This window comes from Lontra canadensis, unplaced genomic scaffold (assembly GCF_010015895.1).
Source record: "Lontra canadensis isolate GAN:19392208 unplaced genomic scaffold, GSC_riverotter_1.0 scaffold60, whole genome shotgun sequence".
NCBI classification, from domain to species: domain Eukaryota; kingdom Metazoa; phylum Chordata; class Mammalia; order Carnivora; family Mustelidae; genus Lontra; species Lontra canadensis.
The window spans coordinates 337,858-351,506 of NW_022631054.1; the positions used below are offsets into that span (position 1 = coordinate 337,858).

At 52.4% G+C, this 13,649-nt stretch overlaps 2 protein-coding genes across 2 annotated transcripts; one reads left to right on the forward strand and one right to left on the reverse strand.

Annotated features, from left to right (window-relative positions):
- Window positions 1-30: 30 nt before the first annotated feature.
- Window positions 31-6,363, reverse strand: TMEM234 (transmembrane protein 234). Its single transcript, XM_032877076.1, has 5 exons — window positions 6,281-6,363; window positions 5,855-6,006; window positions 4,966-5,032; window positions 960-1,052; window positions 31-683 (listed from the first exon to the last, which is right to left on the reverse strand). Exons 1-5 carry the CDS (start codon window positions 6,294-6,296, stop codon window positions 589-591), a joined length of 423 nt encoding a protein of 140 aa, XP_032732967.1. The 5' UTR covers window positions 6,297-6,363; the 3' UTR covers window positions 31-588.
- Window positions 6,323-13,576, forward strand: EIF3I (eukaryotic translation initiation factor 3 subunit I). The gene is made up of 11 exons (XM_032877072.1): window positions 6,323-6,418; window positions 6,512-6,604; window positions 7,662-7,749; window positions 8,061-8,126; window positions 9,073-9,222; window positions 9,314-9,441; window positions 11,775-11,885; window positions 12,010-12,099; window positions 12,397-12,470; window positions 13,170-13,262; window positions 13,402-13,576. Exons 1-11 carry the CDS (start codon window positions 6,416-6,418, stop codon window positions 13,481-13,483), a joined length of 978 nt encoding a protein of 325 aa, XP_032732963.1. The 5' UTR covers window positions 6,323-6,415; the 3' UTR covers window positions 13,484-13,576.
- The last annotated feature ends 73 nt before the right edge of the window (window positions 13,577-13,649 follow it).

Below are 13,649 nucleotides of genomic sequence, written 5' to 3' on the forward strand. Positions count from 1 at the left end.
TCACCGGTCACCATGACACATGGCAGAAGTGACGCGGGGCGGGGGACCCAGGTTGTCTGTCTGAGGGGGGCAGGCGGTTGAGGACTCCCACCCACCTCCTAGGTGGGCCAAGCCAGGCCACAGGCTGCTCATGTCCTCTACACCTGCCGTTCTGTTGTCCCTTCTTCCCCTTGGGTCCCTGCTTCAGCCAGCCAAGGCCGCTGACAGCCCTGATACCTCCTGTTTGCATCTCGCTCAGCCGGTGGCTGTCTCCACGCTGTCCGTGGACCCTGCTGCTGGAACAGTCTGGATCAGGCTGTAGTGACAGTGACTGGGCTGGGGGCCTGACACAACAGCACGGGAAGAGCTGCTGCGGCAGAAGGGTTGCTGGGGAGGTATGAGGTCTCTGGTGGCAAATCCAAGCAGCCGAACAGCTCTTTCGCTGCGGTTCTCCTGCGAGAGCCACCTCGAGGTAGCTACCAGCCCCGTAAGAGGTGAGGGCATCGAGGCTCAGAGCGGGAGGTGCTGGGTCCATCTGCTTCCCTGGCTGCACCTCCCAGCTCAGGGGCTTCCTGGACACAGCAGGGCTGGAGGGTGGCGTGGGTCCCCTCAAAGGGCAGACAGCTGCTCCTGGGTCTTGCTCACAGAGCTCGTGACGCAGAGTGCAATCCCCACGACGGTGAGCACCATGCCTGTGAATGCTCCTGCGGGGACAGCCAGAAATCAAGGGGCTGAGCCCAGCCATGCTAGGAGGAGCTGGTGCAGGGCTGAGGGACCAGTGCAGAGGGAGTCTATCCCCGGAATGCCCAGGTGAAGGAAACTCGGATGGCCAGAAGGAAGCAGGAGAGCTGCCGAGGAAAGGGGATGGATGGGGAAAGATCCTCCTCTCTCCCGCCCATAGGAGCTGGCTCTGGGGAAGAACTGATTGGGGTGGGGAGGCCCAACGGGCGCCTACCCACACGTGCAGTGGCCTGACTTACCTTTCCCACCGACATCCTCTCCAAGGAACTTCCCAACAATCAGTGTGAAGACAATGGCCAGAGAGTTACTGATGGGCACGGCTAGGGTCAGATCTGAATGATCAGAATAAAAAAAATCTCTGAGATGCCCCAAAACTATCTTTCTTTCTTTTCTTTTTTTAAGATTTTATTTATTTGACAGAGAGAGATATACCAAGAGAGGGAATGCAAGCAGGGGGAGTTGGAGAGGGAGAAGCAGGCTTCCCGGTGAGTAGGGAACCCAATGAGGGGCTTGATCCCAGGACCCTGGGATCATGATCTGAGCCGAAGTAGATGCTTAATGACTGAGCCACCCAGGTGCCCCCAAAAATGGTCTCTCTAGGCACAAAACACATTTTATCGAGACCGCCTGTTAAAAAAGAAAAAAAAGGTATCTCATTTTCCTGATGAAACTGCAGCAAAGCTCAGGATTCCAACCATGTTTCCTGACTCTCAATTCTATGCTCCCTCCACTACTGCACGAAGACCCAAACTATAAGGTGGTCTGGGACCACCCTGGTTTGTGGCTAAGGATGAGGTCTTTGCACTCAAAGAGCTCCTAAGATCGCAAGAATATTGGGACAGATAGGCCCCAAAGCCAAGAGGATGCAGTAGATGAGTGCAACAGCACAGCCACCATTTATTAAGTGCCACCTGTGTATACATCTTCAGTCTTCACAACAGCACCGTGAAAAGAGCATTATCACCGTGCATAAAGGAAACAAAAGCTCAAAGAAGACACGTACATTGAGGCAAATCGAGGACTTAAACCAAGGGCTGCTTGACTCCAAAGCCTATGTCCTGACTGAACTAAGCGGAGATGGACAAACAAAACAGCCCGTGAAGCACATCTGATTCTGTTTCAGCTCGGGCTCGAAACACGGAGCCTGAGGGAAGTCAGGTACATGTTCAGGATAGGCCCCACAGGGTTGGGCCTTAGGTAGGGGACAGCCCAGGATCGGTCCCTTACTTTTGAAGTTCCGAGGGACTGATTCCCAATAAACAAACGTGAAAGACTAATCTAGTTAACAGGGTTAGCTTAAAATGTGTTATGCTTAAATTTTGTACACTTAAAACTTTTGGCGGGGGGCGGGCGGGCAGGGACACCTGCGTGGCTCAGTCAGTTAAGCGTCTGCCTTCAGCTTGGGTCTTGATCCCAGAATCCTGGGATCGAGTCCCATGTCCAGCTCCTTGCTCAGCGGGGAGCCTGCTTCTCTCTCTATCTGCTGCTCCCCCTGCTTGTGCACACACACTCTCTCTCTCTGACAAATGAATAAAAATCTAAAAAACAGAGAGATAGAGCCAGAGACCACAAGCAGGTGGAATGGCAGAGGGAGAGGGAGAAGCAGACTCCCTGCTGAGCAGGAAGCCTGACTTGGGGCTCGATCCCAGGACCCCAGGATCATGACCCGAGCTGAAGGCAGAGGCTTAACCCAGACTGAGCCACCCAGGCGCCCCCACACCTAAAACTTTTTAAGAAGATAGGGGCGCTTGGCTGGCTCAGTCGGTAGAGCATGGGACTCTTGATCTCAGGGTTGTGAGTTCAGGTTCCACATTGGGTGTAAAGCTTGCTTTAAAAAAAAAAACAAAAACCTTCTAAGAAGATAGACCTCGTATTAAGTGTTCTTACCACACACACATACCAAAAAAAGAGAAGTACCAATCAGACACTGAGTTACTTGAATATGACAAGACTAAAAGGAAGAACTGTCCTGCTTCTCATCCCCTGAAGAGTCTCCACCACAGCTGGGATTTCCCATCCAAGAAACTGACCACAACTCCTACCTACTCAGAGCCGGTCCCTTGGGCTTACACCCCTTCTATGGCACGCCGTGACTGCTAAAGACTGGTCCGAGACAGTAGATGGGGAAAGGAAGCAGCAGGGGGCAGTGGAAGAGCAGAGGTCCCCATGTGACCCTGGTTAGGTCTTCATTCACTGTACCCTACACCAGTGCTAGCAAGGTGAGAGCATCTCCGTACCACAGGGCTGCTGTACAGTGAAACGGTCATATGTCTAGTCCCTGAGTATATACATCCTTGATAAAGTGGCCACTGTAGCTGATTATTGTCACAGGCAGATGCTAAAGGATGGAGGTGGGGCAGACGATGACATAACAGGACCCGAATCTTGCCATTTGCTCAAAACTTGGTAAAGGGCTAAGTGTAGTCAGCTGGCCAGAGCATTCAGCATTCTTGGGCAGCAGGGAGCACCAAGCTTTCAAACTTTCTTTTTTCTTTTTCCAAGCTTTATTTTAAGTTTTATTTAACTAATCTCCACACCCAACATGAGGCCTGAACTCATGGCCCTGAGATCAAGAGTGGTGTGCTCTACTGACCGAGCCAGCCAGGTGCCCCCAAAACTTTCTTTTAAATGATGCCTTATGAGAAGCCCCAAATGCAAAAGAGAGAAACGTGGAGTACTTCTAGTTGAAGCTAAGGGGGCAGCTCTGGAGGTTGGCCTGTCTCTTCACCCTCCCACGGCCTCCAAGGGGTGCCCCAGAGCTCTCGGGGACCTAAACTCCCCTCAAGTTCCCGGGGTGCTTGGCTGAGATCCCAGGAGAGATGAAACCACAGAAGGGAGACTTCTCATAGTAAACCTCAAGAGCATAAACTTTAAGTAATATATGGCTTCAAATCCTTTTACAGTGACATGCTTGGGACCTTGGAGAAGGGAAGTAAGATGCCCCAAATTCTTTAACTTCATCTCCTACATGGAGATCATCAGGTCTGCTCTCTAGTGCCATGATGAGAATCAAATACAGGCCTGCCTCGTTTTATTGCACTTCTTTCTCTTTTTTAAAGATCGATTGGTTTATTTATTTTAGAGTGTAGGGGGGAAGGGGCAGAAGGAGAGGGAGAGAGTCCCAGGCAGACTGCGCTGAGCACGAGCCTAATGCGGGGCTCAATCTCACAACCCTGAGATCACGACCTGAGCCAAAACCAAGGGTTTAGATGCTTAACCAACTACACAACACATACGCCCACTTGCTTTTTTAATTTTTATTTTAGGGTTTTATTCATTTATTTGACAGAAAAAGAGCGAGAGAGCACAAGCAGGAGCAGCAGGCAGGTGGAAAGGGAGAAGCCCACATGGGGCTTCATCTGGGACCTTGGGATCATGACCTGAGCCAAAGACAGCTGCTCAACCGACTGAGCCACCCAGGTGCCCCTTTGTTTTTATTTTATTTCCAAGTAAACCCTGTGCTCGAACTTACGCTCCTGAGATCAACAGTCGCAATGTCTACCAAATGAGCCAGCTGGGCACTACTAAACATAACTTTTATATGCACTGGGAAGCCAAAAAAACTCATCTGATCTGCTCTGCAACATTTGTTGTTCTGCAGTAGTGTGGAACCAAACCTGTAGTATCTCCGCGGTACAGCTACAAAGTGTGTAAAACTCGCACAGTATCTTACGCAGCAGAGGACAGTCAACAATCACGGAGGAAGGAAATAAGGAGCTGCTTGCTGAGCTCCTATAGGGTGCATCAGCTACTCGGCTAGACGCTTCCCATACACTGAATGTAATCTCTCAGTGCTACAAAAACCATCCTGTAAAACCAACACTCAAACAAGAGACTCGCTCAAGGTCAGGCAGGTGGCACACCGTGGAAGCAAGTGTCAAGGCCAGCTGCCAGCACAGCAAATGAACCTTCCCTCTTCCTCCGCTGCTGCACAGGACCGCCAGGCTTCAAACCAACCCCAGTGCCTGGCAGCATACTTATAAACACTGTGCCCCCAGCTGCTCAGAGAAGAGGGTACAAAGAAGGAATCACAGATGGTGGGGTCTCCTTCACTCATGGGAACAGGGTGTTTCAGGCCCCCTCCCCAAGTGACTCTTCCGGGTGGCCTCCACCACTGAGCACAGCAGTTCTAAGTCAGAGACCCACCTGTTGACACCAAGGTGAGGTAGTAGAGAAGGGAGCCACACTGGTTGAGGAAAAAGGGCCTCCACCACTGAGCACAGCAGTTCTAAGTCAGAGACCCACCTGTTGATGCCAAGGTGAGGTAGTAGAGAAGGGAGCCACACTGGTTGAGGAAAAAGGGCATCAAGTACTGGAAACAGAAGAAATCTGCATCAGTATGATGCTTGAGTGAGAAGCACTGACTTCTTTGAGCTTCTAGATACACACTTCCTTGGAGGAAGCTCCAAGGAAGCTTCCTTATTGCTATAAGGGTCCAGAGAGTGGTTAGCCTTCTAAAAAGGACCCTTCCAGAGTGGGCAGCAAGTTACTGACTGAACTCCATGTCTCGGCCTTAAATGCTTCTCCCTCCGCCCTGCTAGTTCCCATCCCCCCCCATCCTGCAAGTCTCTGAACGCCAATGTCACTCCCTCCAAGAAGCATTCCCATAGGCTCCTAGGTCCAGCCTCTCTCCTGTGAACTCAGGAAGCATTTAATCTGTACATCTCTCACAGCCCTTAGCCCTGAGACGTGGTTGTGTCTCTGTCTTCTCTTTCCCACTAGCTTAGACTGGCAGCACTGGGGTCAGAGGTAGTTCTCCATATCCTTCCTTAACCTCCCTCTCCAGGGTCAATTTAAGCCCCAAGTCCTCCCTAGGAAGGTCTGTTGGAGGGATCACCATAATAAAATATTAGTAATACCAGCCATAGATTAAACACTAATTATGTACTGGACCCAATGTTAAGTGCTCTAGGTGCCTCACCTCACTGAATCTTCACAACTGCCCTATGAGGTGGTTACCATTAACATTCCCATTTTGCAGATGATGAAACTGAGGTTCAAGGAGGAAAACTGACTCTTCCAAGAGCTTCCAGCGAGTAAGCTGGTGGGGAGCAGATTCTGACCCAGACTCGTTTGACTCCAGAGACCAAATTTTTAGCAGCTGTGTTCGAGAAAGGGGTCATACACGACACACCTCAGTACTCAAGAAGAGGGTCTTCATCTCCTGCAGCAACTGCCGAGCCCAGCTCCGCTCACGAACCTGCTGCAGGCGAGAGGAGGCCCGCTTCAGGAGCGGCTGTGTGCCACCCCACAAGGCGGCCACCAGCACCAGAGCCAGCACCTGTCCTGGATGGAGATGCGAGTAACCCTCACCTCCAAAAAAACGGCCGCTCGCCGGGTCTGGTCCTCCTCGAGCCTCCTCTCCCCTCCCCAGCCAGCCGCCCCCACATCCCTCCCCCGCTCTCCGACGCCCCGGGTGGGACTGGCGGATAGGACAGACCCTGGGAGGCCGGAGTTTGGGGTTCGGGCAGGGGTGAAGGTCAGGTGGTGGAGAGGGAGCGGGAAATGCACTCCCGGCAAGATTTGGGAAGCCCCTAGAGGGGCGGGGCCGCCTACCCACCTAGAGACGCCGCCATGGCAACGCCGGTCCCGTCCACTTCCGGAAACGAAGGGGCGGAGACCCACAATCCGGAAGTGGCGCCAAAGCCTCTTCCTGTCCTACTCACGTTGCTTCTTTCCTCTCGTCAGCGCCGGGATGGTGAGTTCCCCTAAGTTGGGTTGTTAACTTGGGGGTCTGGGACTGGGGTGGGGGCCGAGCCTTGGCCCTGACACACCTGTCCTATCCCCACAGAAGCCGATCCTGCTGCAGGGCCATGAGCGATCCATTACGCAGATTAAGTACAACCGCGAGGGAGACCTCCTCTTCACGGTGGCCAAGGACCCTGTGAGTGTTGGCAGAGGGCGGGCCGGCGGGACCTTGGCGGGGGTGGGGGGACGCCGGGAGGGGGCGAGTTCATTCTGCCAGGGCGACAGGTGCACAAGCCCGTTTTGCCGGGAGTAGGTGGGCGAGAGCATTATATCGCGAAAGAGGCTGTTGTTGATAGGAGTGGCCGGGAGGAAAAAAAAGCAAGAGACCATTAAGGAAGGGGAACGGGGACTAGAGTGACTATTCTTCCAGGGTCGGGGAACAGACCACCTCTAGAAGGGGAAGGCTGATCCGTGGGCCGTGAGGGGCAACAAAGGACTGCTTTACTGGAGGTGTCCCTGGTCTCATTTCAGTAGGTCGTTCTGGGCCCCATCCTGCTTTTCACAAAGTGCGAACAGCCCCTCGTACAGCCTTTTGAGACACTTCCCTATGGAAGACATTAACTTTAGTAGCTAAAAGTGGGGGTTTGGAAGCCAGCCGACCCGACTTGAATCCTGACCCCTGCATCCGAGTAGCAGTGTGACTTTGAGCATGTCATTTAACCTTTCTAAATGTGGTTTCCTTTTTTATAAATTATGGGTACTAATAGTACCTCCCTCGTGGGGTTGTCTTCACATTAGATTATTCAAGTAAGGAGCTGAGCATAGTAAGTACCTCGTGCATATTAATGGAGAATTGTTAGTCACTTACATTTTAAATTCCTTAGACATCATTTTATTGAAGCCTCACAGATACCCTTTGAAGAAGGCATTATTGTTGTGTCCATTTTACAGACAGGAAAATAAGCTCAGAGGAGAGAAGCAGTGTAGTTGAGGGTTTCGGGAAGGACCGGGACAATGGCATGGAGATGTTTTTGCAAGCCTCCTGATTCCCCTGCCACTTAACTGCAGGAAGGAGGAAAATCCAGAAATTGTTCTTTTTATCAGCAAGCTGCTGTTTCCCAAGAGATGAGTAGAAGAAGGCAAAATCTAGCCTGGCTAGAGGCTGCTGAGGGTTCCTGGGGAACCTCCAAGGAGGAGGCCATTGCTCTGCTTGGGATGTTTACCACCTGTCACACTGTCTTTGACTCCTCCAGATTGTCAATGTGTGGTACTCTGTGAACGGTGAGAGGCTGGGCACTTACATGGGCCATACTGGAGCTGTGTGGTGTGTAGATGCTGACTGTATCCTTGTCTTTGCTCTGAGTCTGTGCTCCCCGGGTCTGCCAGCAACGGAGAGGCTGCCGACTTGGAGTTGGGAGTTTGGGATGCTATTGTGGGTCTTGGGAATGACGCCTACCTCCTAATCCCTGGTTCGTTCACTGCTTGGGGGAGCATTCAGGACAAGGGCCAGTTCTAGACGAGGAGGTTAGAATGCTCTGAGGTGAGGGAGGAAGAAAGGCTGTCTGGGGCTGAACGGGGAGGTGAGTCCGTTGGTTTTCCAGGAGGACAAGGGCTCAGGTGAACTCGGTCATGTTTCTTAACACCCTCTTCAGGGGACACCAAACATGTTCTCACCGGCTCAGCTGATAACAGCTGTCGTCTCTGGGACTGTGAAACAGGTAAGTCTGGAACATTTGCTTTTTCACCAGACAGTGAGGACCCACAGTGTACCTGTTTAGGTGAACAGGTTTTGGGGAAACAAAGATCAATCTAGAGATGCCTCCTGTTGTAAGGAATGAGAAAGAGACAAGGAGAGGAAGAGACCAGAAAAGAAGCAGTACAGTAAGCTAGAAGGCCCATGAGAGAAAGCACGGAGCACTGTGGAAGGCTAGAGGGAGGCAGCTGCCTGCCTGGAACGGGGACAGGAACAACCAGGCAAAGCTTCCCAAGGTAAATGTCATACGAGCTGAGGCTTAAAGGATGAGAAAGAGGCACCACTTTGGCACATTCTGGAATGAACGCATGGCAAAGTGTCCTGTCCAAGTCATCTGATCTGATGGGAGCTCTTGCTTCTTGGGGGATGAAATAGTCAGGAGAGGAGATGAGGCAGGCTAGGGTCCGAATAGGCCTCGAATTTCAGACTCAAGGGCTTGGCTTTGTTCCGTAGGACTTGGCATGCTGTGGAGGTCCCTGAGCAGGGAAGAGTGTGTTTCATTTTGGTGAGCTCAGGTAGCAGTGGGGAATATTGGAAGAACAGACCAAAGACACGGGAGCCTATTAAGCTGCCCCATCTAGCAGATATTTACTGGGCACCCAGTTCTGTGCTGGGTTGCTGCTGGGTTCTGGGGACACGCAGAGAAAGGAGAGCAGATCCTTGTGTTGGAGAAAGGCATCCTGAGGAGAAGACAGAGGTATTACAGGCACTAGGAGCAATGCCCGAGCAACCGGCTGTCTGAGGAGAGATGGTGGGGCGGAAGTTAAAAATCTTGAGCTGAAGCATAGTGAGGAGGAGGCGGTGGTGGGTTACGGTCCCTAGAGCTGGAGACACAGCAGATAGGAGGGTAGAGAGTGTCCTCCCCTCGATGCTGTCGGGCAAGGGGTAGCCCAGACTCTGCCTGTCCCCAGGGAAGCAGCTGGCCCTCCTCAAGACCAATTCGGCTGTCCGCACGTGCGGCTTTGACTTTGGCGGCAATATCATCATGTTCTCCACGGACAAGCAGATGGGCTACCAGTGCTTCGTGAGCTTCTTTGATTTGCGGGATCCGAGCCAGATCGGTGAGCCAGCGCTGGGGGGGTTGGGACTGTAGCTGGGTTGAGGGGCGCAGCTCCCGAGCCCAGGGCCTGACATCTTCTCCCCCTGCCACAGACAACAATGAGCCCTACATGAAGATCCCTTGCAACGACTCCAAGATCACCAGTGCTGTTTGGGGACCCCTGGGGGAGTGCATCATCGCAGGCCACGAAGGCGGGGAGCTCAACCAGTATAGCGCCAAGGTGAGGAGGAGGCTGTGGGCCGAGCCCAGCAGAATGAGTCCCTTCACAAGGCAGGATAGCACAGTAGTGTAGAGCGAGGGCTGGGTTCAAATACAGAGGTCACCACTTTTTAGTTACTTGAACTCAGGCAAGTTACTCCCCTGAGCCCATCTCTCTGTAAAACGTTGCAAGGATTCAATGACATCAGGCGTGCGAAAAACTTGTCAGGGAGTACTCGGGATATGTTCAGAGTGATCACAAGGAAGCCTTTTCCCTGCCACCACTGGGTGCCAGGCCTGGCGCTGGGCTCTGAGGACAAAGACCTGAATCAGACGTGGGCCCTGCCCCCCGGGAGACAGACTGGCAGACAGTTGGCACGGGAGCCGGGCTGTGGGTTCTGCCACCGTAGAGGTCTCAGCCAAGTACAGAGAGTGCCCTTGGTCACAGAGAAGGTGGCCCGGACATCAACGCTGGAGAATAAATGGAGCTTCAGGCAGGAAGAGAAGAGAGTCTGGGGTTGTTGGGACACAGTATTGGGGGAAGTGGATAGTGACTAGATTTTTTTTTTTTTTTTTTTTGAGTGTTGGAATATAAGGAACCATGATTTTCCTTAGGCAATAGGAAATCTTTATTTTTTATAAAAGATTTTATTTATTTGAGAGAGGGAGAGAGGGATTGAGAGAATGAGTGGAGGGGCAGAAGGAGAAGCAGACTCCCCATAGAGCAGGGAGCCCGATGCGGGACTCGATCCCAGGACCCTGAGATCATGACCTGGGCTGAAGGCAGACGCTTAACCTACTGAGCCACCCAGGCGTTCCCAGGAGGGAATCTTTAAATGGCGATTGGCAATCAGATTTTTCTCTTTAGAAAGCTTTTGTGGGCTTAGTTCAGAGAATGGACCTGAATGAGGCAGTAGCTCTGGGGATGTGGAGCCCCGGACAGAGTCAAGAGACATTTAGGGGTGACTGATAAGGTGGGGGTAAGGAAAGGGTCAAGCGCGGGCTGTCTTGGATTTGCATCTGGGTGCCTGGGCTCCTGGCCAGGGCTGGCGCATACTACCATAAGGATTAGTCAGTCACTCAGCAAACACGAACTATATAGTCCTCTAGGCCCCAGACCTGCCCCAGACCCGCCCGCAGGAAGGGAATGGGAACCAAGGTCAAAGGCATACATAATGCTGGGTGCTAGCACATAGTGGAGCTATTCTGTGCCTTCAGATAGGCCTGACTGCAAAGCTAGTGCTTACTCCCCGAAATATAGAAGCCAGATAGTCCCTACCATGTGTCCACACTGATGGAGGAGACAAAAATACATCCTTCTCACAAGTAGTTAAAATAATTCAGGAAAGGGGCGCCTGGCTGACTCAATCAATAGAGCATGCGACTTTTGATCCTGGGGTCGTGAGTTCAAGCCTTGCGATGGGCATAGAGCTTACTTGAAAACAACAAAAAATAACTGAGGAAAGGGAAAAAAAACTTCTCTGAGGGTCTCCTGTGTGCGAGGCGCAGTGCCCACAAGGCCTTTTAATCATCTAACCAGTGTCTGCAGGATATAGGCCAGGTTCCGGTCACAACAAAGTCAGATGAGACACAGTCCCAGTATCCCTACGGTGACCCTGGGTGGTGGGCTTTTAGTCCTCTTGTTTTCCAGAGAGAGAAATTGAGGTAGCAAGAGGTGCTTCTGAGGGCAGACTCGCAGACTCTGCTCTTTGTGCTGCACAGGCTAGTGGGGGGCTGAGTCGGAAGGGAAGTCAGGAGATGAAGTAGCCCTTTGAGATGATCTAGAAAAAGCTGGACAGGCAGCAGTCCTGGTGGACTGTGACCCCGACCCTGGCCGGGCAGGGGGTGAGCACAGGCTCTCTGCATCTTGCAGGTTGCAGGACTCCGACAAGTCACATCACCCCTCTGAACCTTACTTTCTGCCTTTGAAAATGGCCTTTAAAAGACCCACTTCATAGGGTCATTGCGAGAATGAACGAAGTCAGGTGTTGAACACATGGCACAGTGCTAGGCGAAGTGTGACCGTTCACAATCTGGGGACTCTGTGTTGAAAGAAGGAGGAAGGGAAAACGGCTCTACTAGTGTAACATGCTGATTAGTTCCTGGGCCCGTAGATTTGTTCCCATCAGCCCGTGTTTTCCTAGCCTGACTAACTGTGTTGATGAAGTGTGTACACATGGGCCAGGTTGGGATGGGGGCTTGGGAGTGGGGGTGAATGTTGTTCAGGGGAACCCACCCAGACACCCCTGCCTCACCACCCCTAGCCGGGACAGGGAGCTGTATAGAAACCCCAGCAGAGCAGTGGGGCTGGCAGAGCTTGGGCCGCCTGGAGCCTCATTCTTCCGCCTTCCCCAGTCTGGAGAGGTCCTGGTGAATGTCAAGGAGCACTCCCGGCAGATCAATGACATCCAGTTATCCAGGGACATGACCATGTTTGTCACCGCCTCCAAGGATAACACGGCCAAGGTGAGCCTGGGCAAGGAATCGGAGGGGGGGTGCTGCTCCCACCCTCTACAAAGCTTTCCTCTTGCCCTGCTTTGCCTCAGAAAGACTCCTGTTACAGACCTCTTCCCCCATCTTCTCTCTCTAGCTCTTTGACTCCACAACTCTTGAACACCAGAAGACTTTCCGGACGGAACGTCCAGTCAACTCAGCTGCCCTCTCTCCCAACTATGACCATGTAAGGGGACCCCACCCAGGCTTCCAGGATCTAGATGTTCATCTAGCAATTGAGATATGAACTCTTTGGGAAATAGTGTCAGGTAGAGGGGAGATTGCCAGAGCAATGAGAAGGCTGGAAGATAGGGAAGCCACAGAGGGCAGGGCAGGAGGTAGCTGAAGGGTCTGTGTGGGCCCTGCCCTTCGCATCCTCTTGGTCTGATGTAGGAGGTATTAAAATCTCATGGGGTGGGGGTAAAAAATGGAAAATGGACTTGCCTGCCCTTTGGGCCCAGGTAGAGTTTCTTCTTCTCCTCAGGTGGTGCTGGGCGGTGGTCAGGAAGCCATGGACGTAACAACCACCTCCACCAGGATTGGCAAGTTTGAAGCCAGGTAAAGAGAGGGGATGGGGCACCTGGGTGGCTCAGTGGGTGAAGTGTCTGCCTTCAGCTTAGGTCATAATATCAGAGTCTTGGGATCGAGTCCCGCATCGGGCTCTGAGCAGGGAGCCCGCTTCTCCCTCTCCCTCTGCCTGCTGCTCCCCTTGCTTGTACTCTCTCTCTCTCTCTCTCTCTGTCAAATAAATAAAATATTTAAAAGGAGGGGCTTTTCCAAATTGAAACCCCACAGAGTATCTTTCGTGATGGACACAAACCACATACCTGAGGAGACTTCCTTATTTCATCGCCCGCTAGGACTTACAGCCGGATTTGTGGCCTTCCTGTGACAAGTGTGTAATACAGCCGCTACGAGCATGAACTGGGGCTCCCTGAGCCCCTGGACCCATCCTCGTATTTCTGCGCCTGGTTTCCTCCACTCTGTTTTGGGGACAGCAGTAGTAGGCTTCGCTTTTAAAATCGTGCACATTTAGTGGATGAGTTCCTACTCGCTGCCCGGCACGTAGTAAGGAAGTGTTAGCCAGGCCTGCGGGCAGACACTTGGGTCCAGTCTTACCTTCCTCTTCTTCTGTTCACATTCATTCTCCCTCATCCCGGTTCCCCACTTTCTGCTTTGCCTTTGGGGAGTGGTACGTCCAATAAGCCTTGGAAGGAGATGGGGAGTGACCTTTCCCTTCCCTCCACCCTCCTCCAGGTTCTTCCACTTGGCCTTTGAAGAAGAATTTGGAAGAGTCAAGGGTCACTTCGGACCCATCAATAGCGTTGCCTTCCATCCTGATGGCAAGAGGTAGGGTCCTGTGCAGGGAACTGAGCTCACCCCGGGTCTGGTCTCTGGCCCTTTCCTGTGTCCTGCTTCCCGCCCCCTGCCGTGCCTGCCTCCCCTCACAGGGGACACCTGACTGGTCCCTGGCTCTGTCTCTCTCCAGCTACAGCAGCGGAGGCGAAGATGGTTACGTCCGCATCCACTACTTTGACCCACAGTACTTTGAATTTGAGTTTGAGGCTTAAGAAGCTTGGATCGCCATCAGGACCTGGAGAAGTTTCTGGGCCAGGGCTCACAGAAAGTTTTGGACTCTGAGAAATAAATTAGTTTGGAAATAAGTGGTTTCTGGTCAGAAATTTTGTGGGGACTGTGTCATCCTTTTCCCTTCTCAGTGACACCCCAGCAAGCTGG